At 44.9% G+C, this 27,109-nt stretch overlaps 1 protein-coding gene across 1 annotated transcript in view; it reads left to right on the forward strand.

Annotated features, from left to right (window-relative positions):
- Positions 1–27,109, forward strand: part of LOC144822694 (ATP-dependent 6-phosphofructokinase, liver type) — a 312,409-nt gene that overhangs the window by 243,012 nt on the left and 42,288 nt on the right. Inside the window, exons 16-17 of the mRNA XM_078680480.1 lie at positions 8,763–8,915; positions 20,797–20,961. Coding sequence (XP_078536606.1) covers positions 8,763–8,915; positions 20,797–20,961 — 318 coding nt within the window. The remainder of the gene's footprint in view (positions 1–8,762; positions 8,916–20,796; positions 20,962–27,109) is intronic.

Raw genomic sequence — 27,109 nt, forward strand, 5'->3', positions numbered from 1 at the left:
GACACTGGCTTCAGTCCTATTGAGATGGCTCTGGTGTTAGGTGAGTCTGCTGCAGTGTTTTGTGTGGTCTGTGATGTGCACATTAAGACCCAGTGAGATAGCTCAATGTGACTGCTGTGCTGGGCACAGCACTGCTTGTGCTCAGTTTGCCACTGTGATATTCCTGTTGCCTCCTAGTGCTCGTCAGTCTGTTCTTTGCCCTTTCTTCTTTGAGGTTGTCATTTCCTTCTTTCCTTTCCCCCAGCAGGTCTGCTTATCCCTTGTCACTTATCACCCATTGATTGTCTTTTCCTTTATGTTAAGGACTGCCCTGCATTCACCTCCCTCACGGGGACTGGTCAGTATTAAGACTGCTCCTGACCTTCCAAAATCTTTTGCAGGGTTATTTATATTTGCGGGCCCCTGATTTTGGTACTGAGGATACCACAATTATATAGTTGTAGTATAGAATATAGTACGGTTGCAAACTGTTTTACACCTTAGACTGGAATATTAAGTATGGCGAGCAGTTATGTTATAAAAAACAATGCATTAGCACAGACAGTGACTAGAAGTGTAAAAAGAAAGAAAATCCCTAGTGTTTTATTAAGGGTCAACAAACGCCTGCATCACGTTGCCTGGTGATCTCCAGAAGTGTGTTTCAATCCGTTATGATACCCTTTGTCCGTCAAGCTTAGGTAGGCGCATCCTTTGAAGCAATAGTTGAAGTTCATGGGTAGGGTGCATGATCTACCTTTTTCACAGCTATAACCTGGCTTTTTTATACACTGACGCACTGGAGGGAAAAAACATGTATGATGTCATTTCACTTCTGTAGCTAATTAGTAATGTTACACCCTAGAAAGGAAACTTTGTTCCTTGGCTCCTATGGTCCAATGGTCATTTAAAAGGATGAAATACGTTAGAATGTCCATCTGTTTACAAAGCAAGGGATGGTGGTATACCCAGAGCGAACCTTCGGAGTCAAACTCTCTGCTCTGATGCCTATTAACTCTCCTGTGTTTTTGTTTTTTAACAAATATATCTGTATCCTGCACTATTTATACTATAACACTACACAAGAAATTAAAATTTTGCATTAATGAGAAAATGTGTATTGTACATATTTCGAGGCAGTCTGTGAAGATCATAGTTGGAATGAGAAAGCAATGGTAAATGTTAAAATAATCCCTACGTGTCATTTATCCCAGCATTTTAAAAACATCATAAACTGTTGAAGATTTTCACTTGAGCATTAGTGCATAACACGAGAAATGTACAATTGTGAACCATCACAGTGCTGACATTTTGTGGTTGTTTTTTTATTGTACATTCTACATGCCTGACAATCAATTTGGAAAGCCAGCCTTTTTTTTACATTTGAGTATGTGTCCAGCCGACCGAACCAGTTTAAGGGAGGGTGCTGGAACATTTGACAAGCTTCAGACTGAATGCTATGTTATTCTTTAATTTGCTTCCTTAAGATTATTCAGAATTCTTATCACTGTTTACACTCTCATTGTTTTTTTGTTGTCAGTGAACTATCTGCTAAGATAAGTCTTTTCTAGCTCTCCTGATAGCATTGTACTCAGATTTACCTTATTATTATTTTTTTTGTGAGTTTCATCATGTCCCACCAAATGGCCACCAACATAGAGTGGCTTGTTATTTTGTGTGTTGCACCACCATTTTGGGAACTCTTCTGCTGACCTAGCCCTATTTAATGAATATCTCTTCAAAGGCAAACAAATTTGTGCCTGTCTGTGCTACGTTTGTGTGGTTGATGAGGAATGCTCACCCTATGCTGCCAGGGAGGTTCTCAGAATGTATTAAGCTCAATTAAGTTTCCTAATCCCATTACGACATGAAGCCGGAGTCTGTAGAGAATTGACATGTCCTAAATTTATTAGACAGTTGGGGAGATCATATTGATTTTTTACTCCAAATATTTGCCCTTAACTCACGCCTGATAAGGAAACACCAGCCTCTGAGTTTTTAAAAACTGGGTCAGACTTGCTGTCTGCTGCTCTTCTAAACATATGTTCCCTGCCAGCTCATTGGGAGGACATGTTTGCCCTTTTAATTTCTAATAATTTGGACTTGTTAATTACTAAAATCTGTTAAGATGAAGATTTGATTCCTTACTTTGAGACCTCAATCCCAGAAGAGTATAAAATCATTCTAAAAAAGGGTACTTCAGTGTTCTAGTGACTTTTAAAGAACATCTAAATTGTACAACTGCTTGTAAACTTTGAAGCGTTATTGCGTCATCCTTCCCAAGCAAATGATACACCGCCCCCTAATCAAGGATAAGACACCCTCTTGGCACTTTTTTTTCCTGTGCCGAATTCTACTTTTGCACCCTTAATTTGACTCTTCAAGGTGATTTCAATGCCCGGAATGATAGTACTGCTGTAACAGTGGTACAAGATTTCCTTCAAACATTTGACTCCTTTTGGGTTTCGCAGCTTTTCCTGGGGTCTTGCACACATTAATAGTTTTTCCACTGTGGATGTTGAGACCAAGTTGTGCTGATGTGGCTGGCACACTGTTGGTCTTCTCTTGCATCTACAGATGGGTATGGGAGAGCAGGGCCAGGCTTTACTCAACTGCCCCAGGCCTTCTTAGAGCTACAATTAATACAATCACAGAGTTATGCATGTTAGAAGCCTTTTCCCCTTTACCATAGTCAGTCTCTCAGGCGATGAGAATGAAAATGAAACTGGGAATAATGGAGTCATGTATTGTTCTAGTCCCAAGTTCACGGTTACAGATGCATCATTTTCATGAATGCTTTGCAAGACAGTCATCACAAGTGTCTGGAGTCTGTGAGGATCTAAGGCTGGTGAAGTGCTGTGTCTGCACAAAATACAATGGTGGAATGAAGAGCCCATTTTTCAGACCTTGTTCGGAGACAAGGCAGACGAGGGCTACTGAGCCACAGTTGTTGTTGTTGGGGTTGTTTACCGCTGGTGTCCTGTGGTCCATCCTACTATGGCTCTGCAAGCTGGGCCGAGGACAACTCAGCCTCATAATAGTGGAATGGTATTGACAATAGAAATGACAATCTTCCCATGTACCCACTTAACATTTTCCAGTTGGGTTTTCCCCAAGGATATTTTGTTAAATGTTAACCTTCATACAGTAAATCAAAAGAGATTAGAATATGAACAAAAATTAGAAAAACTAAATCTTAGCGTAAAAAAATTGAATGTTGCCCAAAGAAAAACATTCCACACTTTTTGCTTGCATTGAAGGTGATGCAAAGTTCCAGGTGCACTGCTGATGTATTTTGCAGTCACCTATTGTCTATTAAAATTTCATAATAGAGTTCCAGTTTTTGAGAAACATGGATTTGGATATGATCAAAGCTCTTACTTTCCAAAAGTTTTCAAAATTGTTTTATACCTTTGCAGAAGAAAAGTTTTTAAACAATATCATGAGCAAAGACTTAAAAATATGTAACTCCAGTGTGGAGGAACAGTGAAGGCAGACCTCATTCTAGAATTCTTGTGCAATGGGGCAACCAATCAACACATAAAATAACCTCTTTATATAAATACATCTTTCACATTTGGAAATTGGTGACCATTTGTTTGGACATTTTCTTCGGTGTCAAGTACAGCATGTAGATTTACATTTGTATTGCCACACAAACTCTTCAGACATTGATCTAGTTTGCAGCCAGTTGCCAACTTAGTAGCACTCCTCCTGCATACGACAGCACCATACATCTTCGAACCATTGCAATATATTAAGCCATATCAAACACTCAAGCACGCCATATTGTATCTTGGCTATTTACAAGGTTTAACAAGCATTGGCACAGCCAATAGTTCTCGCCGTTGGGACCTTATAAGTGTTTAGCCATGCAACAGTTGATGTTGTTGCGCCAAGGATATTGGGCTGCATAATTAAAAACGTATAAGGTCCCAAAAGCGAGACCCACCCAACTCACGGGCACCGCGCTATGCAATGCAATAGGTGCTGCTTTTGGTATTGTAAATAACAATGCCTTTTAATTTTTTTAAAGGCATTGCCATTTACAATGTCAATAGCTCAAAATAATGTCATTGTGAGACCTATTGCATTGCAAATGCTTGTTCTATGTTTGTGCCCGTCCCGGTTTTTAATTCTGAAAATCTGGTCACCCTACATTAATTACCCAAGGTGAAGGCCACTCTACGGAGGTTTTATTTTGGTGTAAGTGAACAGAGGTATGGTGAGAATGTGGAGGAATATGTCATAAAAACTGAGGAGGTTAACGTGCACATTTGGCCTTCGGACAGAAAAGAAGCTACATGATGAATTCATGTTAAGATGCAAGATTGAAAAGCTGCGACAAGAGCCTGGTTGAAAGATGAAACCCCGTGAATGAAGTTGCAAAAATGGATGAACATGAGACTGAATGTGTGTGGGAATATTTTAGAAGGATAATAAGAAGTGTGTTGTATATCAGCCTTCGTGAGTAGTGCTTAAAGTGTCTCAAACTGCACAACTGCACACCTGCACACCTGCCTACCCACTTAACATTTCAGTTGTTCAGTTGTCAGATCCCATGGTCATTCAATTAATGGTGCTTTCTACTGATCCTCGTACTAGCATCCTTTTCTCTCTCTAACACACACACAACCACCCCCCCCCCACACACACACACACACAAACCTACATAAAGCTAAGTTTCAGGTTGCAAACATATTTATGTTTTATTTACAATTAAAGAGCTAGGCTTATTGGCTTTGGCAATGTTTGTTACAATTGACAGGTTGCGTGCGCCTTCATGTGAGAGGGAGTAGGTAGGAACAGCCTTAACCGATGGCTGATAAAGGCACAGATAAACTCGTCCCAACACTATAAGTATTAACGACGCCTACGGAGAATCCTGCAGTGGACACTGTCAAGGCAACAGACAGACACTACTTTCAGATAGTCACCAGGGTGACATTTTTCAGTTCACTCTCCAAAGTGCCAGATGCAAGCTGCAACCCCGTGGGCAGGGCCGTCAGCAGAAACTGCTCTATGGGCCGAGAGATTAATGAAGTAATCAAAGCTATCAAGTAGCTGCTCACAGGCGTCTCTCTGTTAATTTATTTGTGGGCTCGCTTGAAGAAGTAGTGGCCCTGGAATGGGGTGGGGTTGGCCGGACCGTTGAAGGATGCGTGGGTTGGGGCGCCGTTTGACTTGCCTCACTCAGTTGCTTCCAGAAGTGAAGAGCAGAATATTCAATGAAGGGATGAGGTGATGGCAGAAACGAAAGACTACGTGCTTACTTTAGAAGTTTGTAAATGGTGTTACATCAATCTCAAAGCAATAACATGCTAGATTGTCTTAACTAGAACTGAACGCTAGGCGGCGCTATGCCTCTTGCTCCTGACAAGCCGGCTGCAGCTGATGAAGAGCAGCCGCCTCTGCCATGTCCTGCAGAGCCCTGCCAGGCCCGGACTGACACGGCTTTGTATTTATGAAGTCATCCCTGAACGTGGGGCTGGCTCTGTGTAACTAATGTGCTTATTAACGAGAAGCCCGAGCCAAGAGGGAGAGCAGATAACAGCGGAGCAGGCATTCAGTCCACAGCAACTATCCCCTCAAAAGCGACACCCATCCCCCACTCATCCTACAAAGCATCACAGAAAGAGCTACTTTAAATTAATCAAACAAGCAGTTTTGAAAAACCTGTGTTTTCTCAATGTAAGAACACGCCAACACTACAGTAACCTTTAAAACTGGTTTTTATTTACCTTTATCGGCGTTTAATAGAACACTTCACAGCCCTGTACCAAGCCTGTTTCAAAGCGGCTGGTGTCATTAAAAACGGCCGCGGAAGGAATGCGAGGTATGCAGCTGGCACCCGGCCATGCTGCTGCTCGCGCAACATGGACGTCACGCTGTCAATCAAAACAAGAAGCGCGGAAAACAAGCATTGGCCGCGCAGCCATGAAAATGACACGGCCGTCAAAGTGAAAGTAATCGCGATCACAGGCTGCAACGGTGTCCGCGAGCGATGCACTTAATGATCCATGACGAGAGAGGAAAGCCAGATTGCGCCTCTGCTCGTAACTGTGCGCGTAACCGCACGCTCTAGGCCACACAAAAAGCTGTGGTTGGCTTTTTAAAGCCCACTCACTAAATGTCTCGCCGGAGCAGCGCATGCACTGGCTCAGGCGAGCCCTAAGAAAACGATTTGAAAATAACCTGCAGGCTATCCACAACCGCCCACGCAACTCAATGTAAAATTGTAATGCCGTTTATTGCACCCATCTATACCACATCCATGTCAAAAGTAACCCCAGGCAGATTTCAGCCATGTTAAGCCTCATCAGTGAGATATAGCTTGACTTCTGGGACACGGCAAACAAGGGACCCTTGTCTGGGCATACCCATAGTCACTTAGTACCTTATCTCAAACACAGAGGTGATGGGAGAAATGCTTGCAAATAGTCTAAACGACTGGCAATCCCTCTGTTGTGTAGTTCCCACTAATCCGTAGGATCTGTGTGTTTGTGCACAACATAAACTTTGGGTGAGGTCTGTAGATTGATTACCTAGCTCCCACAGGGTATATGCTGCCCTAAAGACCAGCGAGCTCACAGTGCCACCTTAAGCCCCCAAACCCGAACAAGGAGCAAATGATTTCTGGCAGCCACTGAAAATGACAACCCTGACCCTCCGGGATCATGGTAACAGATCAAGAACTTTTTCGCTCAGTATCTCATGCACTCTTGTTCTCAGAGCAATTTACAGAGAATACACTGTGGGACGTTTTCAATATATTTATTGAACCAATGTTATTCTTGTATAGAATTGATGTGCTGCGATAATCAATAGTCGGAAGCAGATGAAAGTGATTACCAGCACCAAAAGTGTAAATAACAGATATAGTTCAACCATGGTGCTAATGGTGTATATATGCAGGTATATAATACTAGGTAGTAATCGGGCATACTCCTACTATGCAATCCCTACTCTGTATGTCTAGAGTGTAAGTAGGTGTACAGCCAATAATCCCCCCACTGGATGAGCCACCCCCATTACCTGGCAGGAAAGAATGTAGGACTAAGTCTTGGTCACAAATTCGACTCCCTTTACGAAGATGTCCGGCAGCTGCTTGGCAAAACCTCAGCATGCAGGATCTTTCGATGTCAGCAGAAGTGTCTCCTCTAGTAACCCCCAAAAATGATTCTTTATAGTAAAAAGGCATCCTGGCAATGTATATGCAGATTAGCATTGTTATGGCTTTGTAGATAGCTCTGTTGCACCGTGGATGAAGATAGAACGGCATTTGTACATTGTGCGTAAAGGCCTTGTCCTCAGTGTTTGCGGCATCATGAAAATATTGCGCGAAGCTAGATGTATAAGCAAAGCAGTTGCAGAGAAACTAATCCAACATTGTCACACACGCGAATATGTGCAAAAGGTCACAGCAAAAATGTTATTGTGCAGGAAGAGGACAATGTAAAAAATGCGCAGCATTGCTGCATGGGCCTAACTCAGGCACATAACTCTTAAGCAGTAACTGTCAGGAAATAATACCTGCAAACCCCCCCTTCCCTACCCCTCCTCCCCCCTTGGAATGATGAAAGGAACACATCAGACACTGCAGGGCTGAGGAACAGGATGAAATGTATTTTTAGTTACCAATGTGTGTTGGCTAACCAAGGCAGAAGAGCAGACACACACATGTGCGTGTTTTACAACCAGGCTCCTTCTGCCTCGAGTGGCTACTGTGAGGCCTTTAAATGTAATCGAGAAATGCAGCATGAGCAAAACCAAAATGGGGCACAGTGCCTTTTATGGGCTAAAATGCAAAATTGCAGTACAAGTAAGTGTAGGCAACCATAGAAATGCAGCATATGCATAAAAGAACAGAAATAGGTGTACTATAGGCAGCTCCTTGAGTGGGGAATGCCCTTTGTCAGCTAATTATAGAGGAAGAACGGAGAAGGCTTGTACAATAGGGAAAAAGGAGCAAAGACCTCTAAGTGTCTGCACAGCTGTTGTCAAGGACATAGTGGGAGCCTTGGTGAAGGATGGGAATATTATCTGTGAAGGGGGGCACTCTGTGAAGGAGAGGGAAGCACGTCGAGGACCTGGCTGCCAGCTTCTGCTAGGAGAAGTAGGATTACTCTGTGGATTTGAGACAGTGCTGATGAGAATTGGAACTAAGTATGTTATGTGGGTATTAGATAAATATATATATTATTCCCAACAGGAACAGACTCGTTTTACTATATCATTAAATGAAAAGAACAATGACTTAACCAGACATTTAACAAATATCTACTAAATTCATTCAACCAATTGTAATCATATCACTTTACCAAACCAATTGATGGAAATTCTAGAACTGCATATAAATTGTTCCCAGATTAAGAAAGCACAAAAACACCATACTAGTGGTAAAAAGTGATATGCAGATTCTGACATTATAACATGAATAATAAAGTTCTATGGTCTGGAAAATTGCAAATGTCTGAATTCTAAAACTGAGATATTGTTTGCTTTGTGAACAAATGTGGTGTTTGTGAACTGCTCAGACCTCTAATGAAATAGAATGTGCTATTTCTAATTCTGATCCCCTGTTGCCTCTACTCCTCAACCTTCTATTTTAACCTTTCCGTCTGTTTCCTTAAGTAGTATATTCTAAATGCAACAAATGATTCTATGTTCACTGTACCCTATTTTTAAATGAGTACATATGCAAAATACAGGGCATATTTGTTCCGTATGGCTATGAAACAAATAATGAAAGTAATTTATTAACTAAGGTTTCTTTTATTTTGCAGGCTTATGAGGGTGTACTACAGCTGGTTGAAGCACGTGGACTTTATGAGGAACTGTGCATAGCTATGTGTGTTATCCCTGCCACTATAAGTAACAATGTTCCTGGTACAGACTTCAGTATCGGCACGGACACCGCTGTTAATGCAGCTATGGAGGTTAGAACCGTATACTACGAGATAGATTTTGAGTGATTAAAGTCTCCACAATGCTTAATGTACAATGGGTGCATAGAAGTCAAATACGGTGGGCCTGATTCACAAAAGTAATCTGAGACAAAATCCTAACTTTACAACTTTTGGTATTTACAGAAGGCATTTAGGAGTACTAAAATTAGGATTTTGTCTCAGTTAATCTTAAATTTTGGTCTTAAATTAAACTTAAGACAAACTTCCGTTTAACTGTGACATAATCCTTACTTGATGACTTGGGTTTTGCCTCAGTTAAACTTACGTTTGTCGTCCAGCCACTCCAGCTATCAGGAGCAGGTCCCCTTCCTGTCTCATCCCTTTTTCGACAGGAGGACAGTTGGGAAATGTTAGAACATCCCAGGAGGTGTGCCCACCTCTGCCAACCCCACCCCTCAGGTGGTGGAAGTGAGGTGAAGCCCACTCTTCAGTGCCTGCCATCTCCAATCATTGTTAGGGATTGTGCCCACGCCCCTACGTGGGGTGAGTCTACCAAGGGTGTAATCATCCTAAGGTCAGTAGCCCATTGGCTATTGACCTTGAGACCCCTAAAGTGCCCCCGAAATGCAGTATTTAGGGGGCAGCCCTGAATCCAAAAGGCAGATTCCCGCAAACTACGAAGAAGAACGCACTATCAGCCCATCTGCAGTTTCCAGAGATCTTGTGCCAAAAATCGCCTTGTCCTGCAGTCAGTGACCTCCGGAACCCCTGGGGGGACTGACTGCCTTCAACAAAGACCGAATCTCATTTTAACAGCAGCTCTGTTCAGAAGAATCCACAAAGAAAGACTCTAAGCATGCTGAGGACAAAGAAACCAAACACCTGGAACCACTACTGTACCTGATGCCTGTGGCCCCGGTCCAAGTGGCCCACTGGTCCCAGCGTGGTCCCCCAAGCGCTCCAGAGTAAGAGTCCACCGTAGGTTATCGTTACCCTGAAGTCGCCTGCAGCCTCTGCATGAAGACCCCCGCCCCACAGCGAATGAACCTGTAAGGTGAAATCTGACCTCAAAAGGCACCCCTGCATTCCGGCCGCCCTCAAACTTACCTGCCCAGCTATTGGTTCCTCCAGGCTGCCCCTGTTGGTTAAACTTATGGGCTAAATCAGATCCTCCTTTGCCCCGGGCTAAACTCTAGGATCTTTGCTCCCACATCCAAGTGGCGTGCCCGTGAGGCTGAACCAATGGGGGTGTTTCAGGCCTCGCAATGCTTGGGGTGTGGCACACCATTTGTTCTCTTCTCGGTCCGGGGTGACTTGTGCAGTGGTATTCATAGTCATTGGGCTTTTGTCACCTGGCGTGGTTACGGTTGACGGGTTCTTGTAAACAGAGGCTGCAGGTGGCATTGTGAAGTCGAAGGCTGGAAACCCAAGGTGGGCTTTGAGTCTGGAGGGTCTGGGGACCACGTTGACACAGCTTGCCCTCTTCAGCTCGGGCTAGGCGGCTTGGGTGAAGTGGTGCTTTCTGGCATCAGGTTTTTGAAGTCTTGGAATCTTACAGCTCAGTCTTTGGTGCCTACCAGAGGCAGGGGAGCAACTCCACTGTTTCACAGGATTTTCCTGGTTCTTGGGTGAAGGGCTGGCAGTTCTCCCAGGCTTTGCAGACACAGCAGCTGCAGAACAAGTCGTCTTTTTGCGCAATTGTCCAAGTCAGCTCGCTGGCGGGCAGGCTTGGCACCAAGTCAGTTCCTGGGCTTCTGTTCTTGCTTCTTCAGTTGCTGGGGCTTCTGTTCTTGCTTCTTTGGACTCTTCACAACTGTCTTCTTCTTTCAGGTTGGCAGGATCTGCTTTTCTGGTGTCGGGCGCTTCTTTAAATACTGCATTTAAGGGTGTTAGTTAAGTGTTGAGTAGTAGCCAATGGGCTACCTACACCTGGGGTCACTACGTCCCTTGTATGACCACTTCCTGTGGTCATGTGGTTTGCCATCACAAAGATCACAGACTCTGAAAAGTAACCCACCTTTGGGATAGTACTAGCCTGAAGGTGAGCATGCCTATCTGACTACTAATTTTCCCACCTTGGCCAGGCGCAAAATGGGCCCTGGTCAATGGGGAGGGCGGTCGGCATCCTCTCCTGTGAGAGAAGCCAGATCTGCATACCAAAGGCAGGTCATCCTGTGGTTGGTGGTGTAAACGCCCTCTGCCCGAGCAGGCTTTGTTTCTGACCTGAGAGCAAAGACTCTCGCCCTAGGCGGTCAGAAATTCATCTCTAGTGGCAGGCTGACTAAGAGCAGTCAGCTATCACACTAGTAGTTGGTAGGTTTTCCGGGGGCATCTTTAAGGTGCCCTCTGGGTGCATGTATTAATAAATCCATCATTGGAATCAGTGTTATTAATATGAGATGTTTGATACCAAACACCTCTTGTTTCAGTGAAGTCATCATGTCACTGGGGAACTCGTTTTTGACCATTGTCCAGTACATATATGTGAAATGGCTTCCTTGTTCACTTGTACTGGCAGTAATTCAACTGGCCAGCACACGGTCATATCTGCTCATGCAGATATGTTCACACATGTAATATAATGTACCCTGCCTTAGGACTGTAAGGCCTGCTGTAGAGGTGACTTACAAATATTACATGCAGTCTTAGGGGATATGGCACACAAGTGTGTGGCATGTCGTGGTTTCACTTTTTAGAGCACCTTGTCACCGGACCTGCAGTGGCAGTATGTAGACATTTGGTGCTGGGTCCCTTGGAGTGGCACAAGATATGCTGCAGATATTAGGTACCCTCTTTAGTGCCTATGCCCTAGGCACCAGAGGTACAGTTTACTAGGGTCTTGCATAGGTGCTAAAGGCCTAGTCACTTGGGGATCAAATGACCAGTTGTCTTATTTTACGGAAGGTACACAGTCACTGGGGACTTGTTTAGCAGTAACCTAGTGCACTTCAGTCAAAGTTGCATCAAATACCAGGTAAAAGGTGGGAGGCACTACTGCAATCAAAAACCCAGTTTCCTACCGTCGGCAGCAGTCTACTTAAATAGTTGGAAGGGAGAGTTATTGCATGTGTTTCAAACTATGTGTTCGAGGCATGTGGGCTGCTAAATTCATATCTGTTGCATTAGATCGCCGCCTAGTGTTGGGTCCGGATGATCGCACATTGTTGTCCTGGAAGAGTCTTCGAAGTATCCTGAGATAGGTGGCTCCTCCCCTGGACTACAGTGCGCATGGGCATCGGCTCCATCCCCAGATTGTTTTTTTCCGCCATTGGGTTCGGATGCGGTCTCAACGTCTCTCTGTCGGAGCCGAGAAAACTAGCTTTTTTACGGCCAAAAGGCCTTAGTTTCATTACGTCGGTATTGTTTGCGTACGGTCTTGAGTTCTTCCGTCTCTTTGAGTCGGAATCTGCGGAGTCGTATCACTCTTCGGACATCGAGGCCTTCTCATCGCAACACGACCAGAACTTTTCAGCATGGAGCGGAGCCCGTTTAAATACTGTCCCGTCTGTGGGTCCAAATACCCACATATCGACGTGCACCCGGTCTGTAACAAATGCCTTTCGCCAGACCATGACGAGGACAGCTGCAAGGCCTGCTCCAGATTCAGGTCAAAGAAGACGCTCAAGCTTCGGCGCGCGGTGCGCCTCGAGGCCAGACAGGCGGCCCCGGCTCCAGAGAACATCTTCGGTGAACAGGAAGAAGAGGGCCTAAGCCATCATCTTGAAATCTCGCCGCCCGCGACGGAGGTCGAGGCGGATCCGGAAGACGACGACGGAGTCGTGGATCAAGGCCTTGAATACGTCGACGAGGTAGGGGACGTCGAAGAAGTTTATGGGGCCGCGGAAGATAGCTCAGGGGATGAGCTATGCCCCGAAGGTTACGCGGATCAGGCTCGGGTCACGGGATCGCCACTCGGCCTTACCCAAGACCCCGTACCGCAAGCCACGGCCCCGCCTTCAGGCCCGTCCACGGACATACTTGCTACGCAGCCCGTATCGAAACCGAAACCGAAACAAACGGTATCGACTACACCTAAAATGGCCGACACGAAAACGAAACCGAAACTAACGGATTCGAGTGCATCTAAGATGGCGGCGTTCCACCGAAAACACCAAAGCCTGCTACCTCATCGACTCCGTCGGCCTCCGGTCCACAGAAGTCGAAGAAGACTGTCGATTCGACAGTGCCGAAGTCGTCCACGGTGGAGGCATCCTCTAAGAAGGTCGTCCGGCACGGGTCGACCGGGACGACGCCGTCAAAGTCCGCCAAAGCCAGCGACAAGACTCCGGTACCGACTGGGACGTCGTTAGTCGGACGCGTGGTTGACACGGAGCCTGTGCGATCCCACGGATCGAAGAGCGGAAGCTCAACACATCGGTCCAAGGACTCGGTGTCTACGGCTGCAGCATCGACGTCTATGACTCCGAAGGGCCCACAAGATGTCGGTTCCGAAGGCAAGGTGAAGGCCTCCTCGTCGGCGCCAAGTGCCGCCGTGAGTGACGCATCCCTCATCGCCGATTCACTCCAGAGAATTCGGGATAAGGCCTCTACGACGTCGGCTCCGGCGCAGTCGCACCAGAAACCGATGGACATGCCGGCGAAGCCTGCTAGCAAACTTCTCTTCCTTCTGCCGCCGAAGGAGGCTCCAAAGGCCTTTGCGCCAAAGACGGCGCCAAAGACATCGGACTCGTCCACGTCTGCTGGAGTATCGGGTCGACAACTCGACTCAGGAGACGATTCGGAGCGTTTTATCGACGCAAACACGGGCACGTTGACCCTTTACAAGAGGAAGATCACTTCCCACCCAGTGGACTCTTATGTTATCCCACTGAAGAAGAAGAGGCTTGCACAGGACGCTCCAGTCCTGATTGAACCTATCCAGCCTCCTCCTAGAAGGAGTCCGACACCTTCCCCCGAACACTCTGAGGGAGAGGAATATGGACAAGATGACCAGTACACTTTCCCCATCAATGAACCCGATGCACAGCAGGATTCCTATGACGACATAGGCGACCAAGGGATACAGATTGTGGGGCAGGACCCACAGCCTTTCAGTGCACGTGCATCCACAACAGAAGACTCTGCAGGTTTTCATGCACTCATTGAACGGGCAGCTGCTAATCATGATGTGGACATGCATGCTGACCCAGTGGAGGACGATTTTCTGTTTGACACTTTTTCAGTCTCCGAAAGGACAGTAAAAACACTACCTATGCTCAAAGGTGTCCTTAAGCATGCTGCGGACATCTTTAAAGAGCCTACCAGGGCGAGGGTGGTCAATCCACGCATCGAAAAGAAATACAGACCAGCACCTGCAGACCCTGCATACATTCGGGGACAGTTGCCACTAGACTCTCTTGTGGTCGCGAATGCCCGCAAACGGGCAAACTCCCAGACGACGGGTGAAGCTCCTCCCCCAGACAAGGAGTCTAAAGTGCTTGAGGCAGGGGGCAAAAGGGTAGCTGCGCAAGCCGCAAATTTCTGGCGTATTGCGAATACACAGGCACTATTGGCACGTTATGATAGGGCGCATTACGACACCCTTGAGCAAGTTTTAGAACACCTGCCTTCGCAGTTTCAAGAGGCTACCAAACTGCTTATAGAGGAGGGCAAACTCATCTCCAACGCAGCCATAAAGTGTGCACTTGATGCCGCTGACACAGCAGCTAGGGCTATTAACACTAGCGTCATGCTGAGACGCCAAGCGTGGCTACGCATATCAGGGTTTAAACCGGACATTCAAACGACCATACTCAATCAGCCCGTCAATCCTGATAGACTGTTTGGTCCTGATGTTGACACCACCCTCGAAAAGATTAAGAAAGACAACGAAACAGCTAAGTCTATGGGGGCCCTTCAAACACAACAATTCCGGGGCAACACTTTTCGTCGCTCAGGTGCACGTGGAGTCACCAGAGGACAGATGGGTCAACAATCACAGTTCACTAGAGGTGGAGCACAGTCCTCCTACCCAAAGCAGAATAAAGGGAATTATCGAGGAAACAGTACCAGAGGACGTGGCAGAGGAAACAACAACTCCCGCTCCTCTGCCCCAAACAAACAGTGACTCTCTGTCACTGCCCCCCGACCATTTAACACCTGTCGGGGGGAGACTACAGCAGTTCCTGCCACTCTGGACAAACATCACCACAGACAGGTGGGTACGACAACTTGTCCAGTACGGTTATTGTCTAGAGTTGAAGTCCACTCCACCCAACATTCCACCAAGGCAGCGGCCTATGTCCGCAGAGCACTTGCACTTATTGCAGCAAGAGGTAGTGGTGATGCTGCAAAAAGGCGCAATCGAGCTCGTGCCAGTGGAGGAGGAAGGCACAGGGGTATATTCCCTGTACTTCCTTATTCCAAAGAAGGACGGATCTCTCAGACCCATTCTGGATCTGCGTCCCCTCAACCTGTATATACTGTCAGAACATTTCCATATGCTTACACTGCAACAGATTCTTCCCTTGTTAAACCAAGGGGACTTCTTAGCAACCTTAGACCTCAAGGATGCTTATTTCCACATACCACTACACCCATCCCACAGAAAATACCTCAGGTTCACTATCCAAGGCAGGCATTATCAGTTCAAAGTCCTACCCTTCGGAGTGACCACCGCCCCAAGAGTGTTTACCAAGTGTCTGGCGACGGTAGCGGCGCACCTCAGGAGGCAGAATATCCATGTCTACCCCTACCTAGACGACTGGCTCGTTCAAGCCAAGTCGGAGCAACAGTGCGCCGCGGACATGTCGACTACCATTCACCTCCTTCACAATCTGGGCTTCTCGCTGAACTACCCAAAGTCGCACCTTCAGCCGGCACATGTCCGGCAGTTTCTGGGCGCGACGATCAATACCCTGACGGCTATGGCTCAGCCAAACCAGGTCAGGATAGACAGCATGCAGTCTCTGATCCAAAAGTTCAGACCACAACACTCGCTTCCAGCGAGAGTGTTCATGCAGTTGATTGGCATGATGGCCTCCTGCATCTTCATAGTCCCTCACGCACGGTTATATATGCGTCCGCTCCAGGAGTGCTTAGCAAACCAGTGGACACAGGCTCAGGGACAATTGACAGACCTAGTGTTGGTTACCAGTCGGGCGTTCAACTCTCTGCATTGGTGGAATCAACACAACCTTTGCAAGGGCCGACTGTTCCAAGAGCCAGTGCTACAGATTACCCTGACGACGGACGCATCTCTCCAGGGATGGGGAGCTCATCTGCTCACTTACACAGTGCAGGGACTATGGACGACGCAGCAACAGAAGATGCACATCAACTATCTGGAACTGATGGCAATCTTCATGGCGCTCAAGTCCTTCAATGTACATCTGTGCAACAAGGTAGTGTTAGTCCGAACGGACAACATGACAGCGATGTACTACATTCAAAAGCAGGGAGGCACCCACTCGCCACAGCTGTCTCATCTGGCTCAGAGCATGTGGAAGTGGGCCATTCAGAGGAACATTTTCCTCATGGCAGAACACCTCCCGGGCAAGGACAATCAGATGGCGGATCTGCTCAGCAGATACAGCCATCAAATGCACGAGTGGGAGTTACACCCATCAGTACTCCGCCCGTTCTTCCAGCAGTGGGGTCATCCGGAGATAGACCTGTTTGCCACAAACGAAAACGCAAAATGCCAACACTTTGCCGCCAGGTTCCCTCACCCACAATCGCAGGGGAATGCGATATGGATGAACTGGTCAGGCAAATTTGCGTACGCTTTTCCACCAGCCCCTCTGATACCGCTGGTGGCAAGAAAACTAAAGCAGCACTCGATGACACTCATCCTAGTTGCTCCAACGTGGACACGCCAAGCATGGTACACAACGTTTCTGGAGCTCTCGGTGGTGCCGCATCAAAGGCTGCGCCTAACGCCCAGGCTTTTGACGCAGAACCATGGAGACATTCAGCATCCAGATCCGCAACAGCTCAACCTGGCGATCTGGCTCCTGAAGTCCTAGAGTTTGGCTACCTTCACCTACCTCCAGAATGCATGGACATCATCAAGGAGGCAAGGAAGCCGACTACCAGAGCATGCTATGCTGCTAAATGGAAGCGTTTTGTTCTTCACTGTACAGCCAATAACATAAACCCGCTAGATGCATCTATCCCTAACATCATTTGCTATCTGTTACATCTTTACAAGTGCAATCTAGCCTACACTTCCATTCGGATACATCTATCCGCCATAGCAGCTTACCTTCAGAACAGGCAACATCTCTCTGTCTTCAGAGTGCCTGCCATTAAGGCTTTCCTTGAAGGTCTAAAACGTGTCATTCCCCCAAGGACACCGCCAGCTCCGGTGTGGAACCTCAATGTGGTCCTCACCAGGCTAATGGGACCTCCTTTTGAGCCACTACACTCGTGTGAACTCCAGTTCCTAACATGGAAAGTGGCTTTCCTTATTGCTATTACGTCACCGAGACGTGTTAGTGAGCTGCAAGCGCTCACAATCCAAGAGCCATTCATACAAATTCATCCAAATAGGGTGGTACTACGTACTAACCCTAAATTCCTTCCTAAGGTGGTGTCACAGTTTCATCTCAACCAAACTATTGACTTGCCTGCATTCTTCCAAAACCCACAAACGGTGGCAGAAAGAATGCTCCATACTTTGGATGTTAGAAGGGCGTTGATGTACTATATTGACAGGACACAACACTTTAGGAAAACAAAACAACTTTTTGTTGCCTTCTCGCCACAGCACAAGGGCAACCCTATTTCCAAAGCAGGAATAGCCAGATGGATTGTTAAGTGCATCCAGATCTGCTATCAAAAGGCTAAACGCACCTTAACAATACCCCCAAGGGCGCACTCCACACGCAAATTGGGGGCATCCATGGCTTTCCTGGGGAACATTCCTTTAGAGGACATTTGTAGAGCAGCCACATGGGTTACACCACATACCTTTACAAAACACTACTGTGTTGATGTGCATTCCAAACAGCAGGCAGCTGTTGGGCAGGCTGTTCTCAAGACACTTTTTCAGGTTTCTGCAGCTGGCACGGGCAACCGCCGCTAATGGAGGGACTGCTAGATATTCTATGCAACAGATATGAATTTAGCAGCCCACATGCCTCGAACTGAATATGCTACTTACCAGTATGCATCTGTTCTTGGCATGTAGGGCTGCTAACATTCATATCGCCCACCCTCCTCCCCGGTGCCTGTCGCAGCTGCAGACATACTCTTGCATTCAATCATTAGCATGGACATCCTTTACACTTTACACTCCATCTCTGCCACAATGGCTAAAAACAATCTGGGGATGGAGCCGATGCCCATGCGCACTGTAGTCCAGGGGAGGAGTAACCTATCTCAGGATACTTCGAAGACTCTTCCAGGACAACAATGTGCGATCATCCGGACCCAACACTAGGCGGCGATCTAATGCAACAGATATGAATGTTAGCAGCCCTACATGCCAAGAACAGATGCATACTGGTAAGTAGCATATTCATTAGAGTTTAGAGCCACCTATAAGGAAGCCTACTACTCAAGCTAGAACTGTATTATGCTAAGGAGAGAATCCTCTGAATTGGGCTCAAGAGAGGCTTTAAAATGAAGGACTTTGAGCTAGAGGTGAGGTCAAATTAACTCTGTTCAAGTTAACAAGAATTGAAATTCCATTATCCAGTCAATTTGCTGGAAATTGCAATTTTAGGTACATCGTTTTATCTTACTTTTGCCATTTACACTTCGTTATTTTAAATCTCAGAGACAAGATTTTACCTTAGCTCCGCTGTAATTAAGTTCAGCCTGGACTTGTCTGTGAAAAGAGACAGAATAATAGATTGCCCTCATCATTGTAACATAGAAACAGAAGAAAGACAAGGATGCAAGAATCATTCACTCTACTCTGCCTATTGTGTGATTTTTACAATGCTTCTGACAATGCATGCATGAAAACTAGTCTTTTCCTTGATAAATAATACTCTTGCATTTGTTCCTTGTCGCCTTAATAGCTATCATGTAAGACAACAACATTTGCATGGGGTGTATAACAATTATGTTGAGGTTTGTCCAGACGTTCAAGAATGTATTATTTCTTGCTAAGAGAAAATGCTTCGTCACTCTTTGATTAATTCGTTAAAGACTTCATTCACTTTAATGGTCTTTCATCTGCAGAACACCAGTTGAGCATTCAGCTATTTCCACATCACTCATTATCTGCATTTTCTTACCCCCTTAGTTTCTTTTACTGTACGTTTTGTTGGATCAGTTTTGCTGTTTTTTGCTGTATTCACTCAGAACAGGTTTATTTGCTCCTTGGCTGGCTCCTGCAGCCTTTTCATATGAGATTGCAAAACGTTAACATCCTTGTCTGGTTCCCGCGCAGCATCACTCAGAAAGAAAAGTAAATGCTCGCAGTATAGATGATTAATACAGCTGTACCTAGAGGTGAGGACCGACATGCAGATAAAGATAGTGAAGAAAACAGAGCAAGGACTTGCATATTCAGTACAATGCAGATCAAGATGGAAATGAAGAGGGGGTTCTCATAAGCAAGAACAGAGAATCTAAGCACTGAAGGAATGTTTGGGAGGGATATAGATGGAACTGAATAATCTGATGTCAGGTAGGTTATAAGTTGCATCTGTGCCATGTTCACTAGGAAACCCTGGTAGCAATATCTTCTGACAAAAATACAAAGGCTGTAGCAAATACGAAATCTAGAGTGCCTAACGTTTATGTTGCAAAGGACTGGAAATGAAATATTGCACCTGTGAAATCAGAATACATGAAAAGGGTAGAACTGAGGTTTCCTTTGCAGAAACCTACCCTTTTCCTGATGGACTGTCCGAGAAGTTTTGAAAAATATGGGTACTTTTTCTGCAGAAACCACACCAATAGAATGTGTTCTGACAGCTGATTGTTTAGCCCGTTGAAAATATTCATACCTTCAGCAAAGAAAGTAGATGAGAGACTGGAAATGGTGAAGCCAAGCTTAGACTTAGGTTTCCTAGGGCCAGATGTATATACTTTCTGGTTGCAAATACTGGTTGCGGTTTTGAACTCAGTTTTTTTTCCAACTTATGTACTAATGGGTCATTTCACACAAAAAATATTCAGAGAGGGTTGGATAATGGCCAGGCTCATTAATATTTACGAGGTAGGCCGCAATTTGCAACTCACTCAAACTGGAAAATATCCGAGATAGTGGCCAGTTCGGGCCAATAGAACACCATGTATGTTATTAAGTGATTGACTCAAAAGAAGGTTTTATTCCCCCTCTTTAAAAAAAAAAATGAAAGCAGCTTGATTTTCTTAAAGGAAACCGGGTTGCTTTTAGGGGGAAAAACGTTTTCTGAACCATTGCCTAGTCACCCAGAATTCTTTTTCCAAGATCCTTTGCGAATGGATTACCACCTCCTTTGAGGAGTCCATGTTTTGTCCGTGGTGTGCGACTGAACCCATTGATGCATATGGCACTGAATCACTATTTGGAAGGGACACCACAACAAGCCCCTTCTAAAAAGCACTTTGTAAACCATTTTTAAATCACAAAAACTTGTTCAGTTGGTGTATAGAAGTAGACACTACCTAACAAAGTGTACATTTGGAGGGGTACGAGGGTGGCACATTTTAATATACATGTCAAAAGATTTAGAAATGGATGGAAAAGGACAAAAAATCCTTGAGTAATTCTTCACAGCCTTCTTGGAAAAGGAATAGCCGCATGTATAGGTAGTCCAACTAGGAGGGCATCGATAAGTGGTTTTAGTTATAATTGTCATTTTATTTTATTCAATAATTATTGATTTAGAATGTATAACCTGTTTGCATTTTCAAAAGCACATTGAAAAATGTAAAAACACTTTGCCTGTTGTTGTACTTTTAGATGTGATGGTGTTGCGCAAGCCAGTCACTTGTTTTTGTATCGGTTTTGTTTTATGGCCCATAGAGTTGTGATCGCATCAAACAGTCCGCTTCAGGAACAAAGCGCCGTGTGTTCATAGTGGAGACGATGGGAGGCTTCTGTGGTTACCTGGCCACCATGACCGGCGTTGCTGTGGGAGCCGATGCTGCTTACATTTATGAGGACCAGTTTACTATTCATGACTTGAGGGTAAATATTCAATTTTGCTCATTAATCATAAACACGTCACACACAAGATTGTAATGATGTTCACTAAGAAGAATGGACTCAGCTAACAAACAAAATAACCATGTCCCATTGTGTGAGCAAACACCCAAGCCTAATTTCTCAGACATTCCTATGTGTTGCAAGTATAAATTGGCAAATTAAATGGTACAGAAGTTTCACTTTGAAGTTGGACTTCACAAGCGGAAATTGTGAAAATTAGAAAGCAAATGTTAGCTTTTGTTACATGCTTCAGGACATTATTCACAAAAATGGACTTTCAGCAAAGAGATCGTTCTTTGGGTATGTTAGTCATTGAATCTTACTGTGTCTCATTTTGTGTGTAAGCCAGCTGTAACCCAGGGTACTCAGCTGCATTCATAGGCCTCTAACAATCCGAATCGCATATAAGAAATGCCAGTTGGAATTCATATAATTCAACAACATTCAATTATATAATTTTTCTTTTCCTATCTCTGTGTAATGATAACCACTAAAGAGTTGTGTTGAAAAAGGGTAAATCGACAACTTGCAGCTGAAGAGCTATCTGACATATTCACCCAGCAGTCTTAATGCAGGCCTTCACAGTTCAACTTGTAGCAAAAAGCCCTTAACTGGCATAATTTGTAGTGAGTGCATTAAAGCCAATGTTTTTGTACATGTCTTCTTTGATAGACAGATACATAGCCAGCCCCCTATGTAGTTTTTTTAGGAGCAGCAGGAAGGTTTTCCATTTCCATCACACATTTGTTCTTCCTACTGCAAAAAAGATAAATTAATATCTTGGAGTATCTCTTTACATTTATACCTCCAGCAATTCATGAGCGAATCACAATAGGTGTCACTCACCTGTGTCCTTTGATATTGTTTATTGTCAATTGGACTGAATTTCTACAATTAACCATAGGGGATGCCAGAATCCTCCTTTACCCTCACATTATCTGCACCCTTGGGAGTCCACTAGATCCATTTTAATGGTATTTTCCTAGTAGTAGAACTGTTTTTTGTAAAGATTTGATTGTGCCACTGTTTGAACTTTGGGCGTTTTCATTTCCATATGGACTGCAAGTATCTCACACCATCATGTTTCCTCCATAGGTTCAGGATCATCGTCCTATCTCCCCTTAAGCTTTGCTAGTTTTCTCTCTTACAGCACCGAAAAAAGGAATTATTGCTAAGTCCTCTGAGTATGACTGAATGCCTTGACCATTAATGTATATATACGCATTAATGGTCTCCTATAGAATATATAGAAGCACTCGCAGTCAATCAATATATATATATTTTTTTCCCACAAACTATTTGGGTGATAAGGATAGTTTGCAACATGTACCTACTCTAGATTTACAAGCTGTGCATTATTATGCTATCTAGTGCCTGGGGCCTCAATTGTATAAAAATGTCTTACAGTAGTTAACTTTAGGCATTGAGCGTAGCAATGATTCATTCTGACATATACAGTATAATGCCAAAATGCCCCAATATATGCCCATGCCCACCGTTTTAGATTTTTATTCCATTGGTGAGTTGGAAGCAAGAGACAAGTTGCCAACATTTTCACATATTTTTACTTTGACATTGAACATTCAGAGTAGAAAGTCGAGTGATAATTCTTTGCAAATCAGCATCTCTCTTCTCCAGTTTCTAAAGAATATTTTTTCCTATGTTCTTCTACCATGTCAGACAGTGACTGTTCAGCAGATTATTTCCTTTGTGTCTGTTAGACGCCATTTTCTGGGTGAACATGGAGAACGCGCCATTCCAGTTGCCTGCCCTTGAAGGTTTGCATCCAACGATGCTTGCCAAAGGACCATAGATCAGACAATTGTTATGCTTACTAACATTTTAAACCTAAAGCTAAATGAAGGTTTGCAGTTTGAGTAGTGATAAAAAGTTAGGGAAACTTTATTTTTAGAAGCCTGAGAAGCATGACCTGCATGTGGAATGTTTAAAAAAACTATTTTATGTGGAGGATAATTTAGAAGCTACAGAAGAGTCCCACGGGTTAACAGTGTAGTGACTTTGGCATTGAGGAATTGGATGCAGATGACACTGAAGTTCCAGAGTTAGTGGCAAAAAAAGATTCTGCTGTTGAAACTAAAAGATGGCATCCAGGTTGAAACACAAACCCTAGATGTTGAACATTGTAGGAAAGTCCCCCTTTTTGACATGTTAACACCCACTTTTTGCCTGATATTTGATTTGATTTGGACTGGAAGTGCACTGGGTTCCTGTGCCAGATCTCTTTCCCAAAACTGGCAATACCTTTACCACTCCCTGCTAGTCCCTACTAAATGGTACCCCTGGTACCTAACACAAGGAGGCTAAAGACAGTCTTTGAGGACTGCAGCACAAATTGTGCCACTCTAAGAAACCCCTCACCATACACACACGGACTGCCACTGCAGGCTGCGTGTCTTGGTGCAGACAAAAGTGAATACCTGACATGAAACACATCCCTGTGTGTCATGCCCACAGATACTGCATGAAGTATAGGTAAGTCACCCCTGCAGCAGGCCTTAAAGCCCTACGGCAGGCTACATGTGTGGACATATCTGCATGAGCAGATGTGCCTCTCTTCTGGTCAGTTCCATTGCTGCCAGTACTAGAGGTCAGGTAAGCCATTTTAAGTACATGTACTGGACACTGGTAAAAACAAGTTCCCCAGCTACATGATGGCTTCACTGAAACCAGAGATGTTTTGTATCAAACATTAGTAAGCCCAGTGTTAAATTGATTAATTCATAGACCTTAGACGTGTCCCCTGAAAACCTACCAACTACTGGTGTGTTCACAGACTGGTCTTAGCCAGCCTGCCACCATGTGTTTTTGAGCCCAAGTGTGAGGGCATTCCTCTTCCAACAAGATGACCTACGAATTAGCATTCCAAGGCAGGGAGCTTCAAAGAGCCCACTGCCTTTGGTATGCCAATATGGCTTTATTCACAAGAGAGGATGCCGACCCCCTCCCCCCCCAACACTTTCCTACCCCTTGCACAGGGCCCATTTCCCTGCTTCTCTAAGGCCAGGTTGGGTGGCCGTGCTTTCTCTGTGAGAACGGTGTTGATCTGGAACTCCTTGCCTACCCACCTTCGGTTGATAGAGTCTGAACTTGCATTTAGGAAAGCACTAAAAACCTAGCTCTTTAGCCTCCTGTAGCTCTCTCCCCTCTTTCCTCTCTGGTAATCTGCATTTAGTGCGAGGACACCTCTGTCGGGCTAGCCGTGCGCTCTATAAATGCCTCTTATTATAATTATTATTTAACTCCTGGACAAGGCAGGAAAATTAATAGTCGGATGGACATGTTCACCTTCAGGCTAGTTCCACCCCTAAGGTGGGCTACCTGAAATAAAGGTGGAATTTCAGAGTCTACCATCTTGGTGAGACAGGGTTATGCCCACTTCCCACCGGAAGTGGACATATAGGGGATGTAGTGACCCCAGGGGTCGGTAGCCCACTTCTACTACCCTGCACTCCTCTAACATCCATAAATTAGGGAAGCTTTTGGCACCTTTGGATCTTTGGATCTTTCCGCCAAAAAGAAGGACCCAATAGCCGCGAAAAGTAAGAACTGAAGAAGTGACCGACTTAGTGCCAACCCTGGGGGCCTATTCTCGACAATTATGACAAACTCCTCTCACCCTGCTAACTGCTGTTGCTCCAAAGCCTGGGACGACTGCCAGCGCTTCTCCAAAGACTCAGGAACTCCCATGGAGCAGCGGAACTGTTCCACTGCATCCTGCAGGTACCAAAGACCAGGCTGTGATGGCTCCGGACTGCAAAGACCCAACACCGGAAAGCACCACTGCACCAGAGCTGAGCCCCCTGTTGGTTCAGCCTGGCTGGCCTCCCAGTCCAAACCTGCAGTCCCTTTTCACAAAGACCGATCCCCATAGACTGACATTAGGCACCCAACGCTGTATTGCACCTCTGCACCTGCCCGCCCCAGTGGCGTCCAGTGTGACCTCTTGGTGCTGCCTTGGACCTTGGCCAATGCTTACCTTAAGTCCAGGAGATTGGTCTCGTAAGTCGCTGTACTTTACCTGTATACCGTATTTGGTTTTCCTCCCATAGAATAACATTGCAGGTTCGACTTTTGAAAACATAAAGTATTTCTATTTCGCAATGTACTTACCTGATCGTATTGATTCTGGTGCCTAAATATATGTATATATAAAAATTTGTTTTTTTTAAATTGGTGTGGCTCTCCTTATTGAGTCGTATGCATCATTTATTGACTGTGTGTGTATTCTGCAGATGTCTACACTCCGCTCTGATAAGCCTAAGGCTGTTTGACCACACCACCCCCTAGAAGAGCACCTTGGGATTGCTAGAGCAAACCCCTGTCTACTCATAATGGAATACCTTGACTCTTTGCATGACATACCTCTTCTTGGTATATCCTATAAGGAGCTAGAGTCTTACAAATGTTTTATCATTTGAAAATTCAGTTTAAAGAAATGCCTGCTCTGGTTCAAAAACAAAGGGCACAAGCAGGGTTAAGTCAAAGTACAGCTCCAAAAGATTGCCATTGAGCTGAGGATATTAACTTGAAGTTGATGAGCATTAAAAGACATCCAAGGCCAGCCATTGATCCAAAAAACAGACATGAAAACACATTGAAACGAAACAGTCTTGGAAGGCTGTTGATGAGAAAAAGAGAGTTCACAAAGAAGAAATGGCCTCGCAGATCCAGAAAAAGTCAATTAATTTTGACTCCTTCTCATGGATACTTTCAATTGTAATTTTGAGGTCATTTATGAATCTCAGTGGTCACTGTGCTAGGAAAGCATTTTCCTGGCAGGATCCATCAATATCAGAGCAGATGAACTGAGCTGATGTTGTCTGGCAGATCACCAGTGGCATGTCCATCATAAGGTGGTAGAGGCCCTCTTCACACATTGGGGGAGCCCTGGCTAGATCTATTGCCACCACTGGAAATGCACAGTGTCAGTCATTCTGGGTGCTGGGGTCTCCTCCATGGCGATCCTTAGGAAACTAATTCCAGATGGAATGGAGCAAGGGACTCCTTAACTTTTACCTGCACATATCTCCGGTTTCTGAAGAAGATTAGGAAGTTCAAGTCCAAAGTCCTCTTGATTGCCATTTGACAAGGAGAGTGTGATACTCGAAGCCTTTAGAGTGTGAGGGTTTTACCTCCGATCAGACTTTGATCTGAACTCCTACCTCAGCAGTAGGGCAAGATCCTGAATATATCAATAAATAAATAAAATCTCTACAATTTAAAACTCCATGCATGGAGATGTAACTGCAGCAGCTAAATATTATTGAATTTCCTTTGAGATATGGATATTATCCTTGCTGGCAGACTCTCCTTCATGACTTCTATCTGCACTGGGTGTTGCCTGGTTTGGCACTCGAAACACCGAACCCTTGCATGCCAAACTTTCTAATGTCCTTTTGTTTGTTCTGTCCTTATCCCAGGAAGGTCTTGCTGTGGTCACAGGTAAAGGTTATCTGACTGCTAATTTGGCCTTTCTATCTTTGTTTACTGGACGAAAAGTCCTTGTTTAAATCTCCAGTTGTGATGCTTTTCATAAAGGTTTAAGCACATATGTTCCCTCCCATATCATTTATAATGCCCTTGTGGGTGTTTCACCTAGTCTTGGGCACTCTTTGAGCCTACGCCAAGCTGCTCTTTAGGGCTCTTGAGTAACAGACTACAGGAGGTTACCGATAGAGACCAGGGTAAATATTGTATAGCATAGACAATGTCTCGAGGGGTATCATTTGGTAGGAAAAATTAAGATGCACAATAAATTGCTGAGAAAGGGTGAGGGGGCACAGGGAAACAAAAGACAGTAAAGCAAAAAGGTTTAGGAAATACTTTCCAGGTATATTTCATTATATTATATGATCTCAACATGAATAATTAAACAAACCATCAAAATTGCACTTACCTTAAATGTCATGTAACCTGTGATGTTGTGCACAAGTGCTTGTGAGAGGCGAACGGCGCTAGTGACAAGTGAAGGAATTTATACAGCGGGAAAAAGAGGCGCAAACAAGGTTATATATACAATGAAGTCATCTATGATGTTCTTAGGGCTCTTGAGGTTGAAAACAGTCTTCCTTACCACCATCATGTCTGCATGCCATGTGAGTGTGCTGCA

Source organism: Lissotriton helveticus, chromosome 3_1, assembly GCF_964261635.1.
Source record: "Lissotriton helveticus chromosome 3_1, aLisHel1.1, whole genome shotgun sequence".
NCBI classification, from domain to species: Eukaryota; Metazoa; Chordata; class Amphibia; order Caudata; family Salamandridae; genus Lissotriton; species Lissotriton helveticus.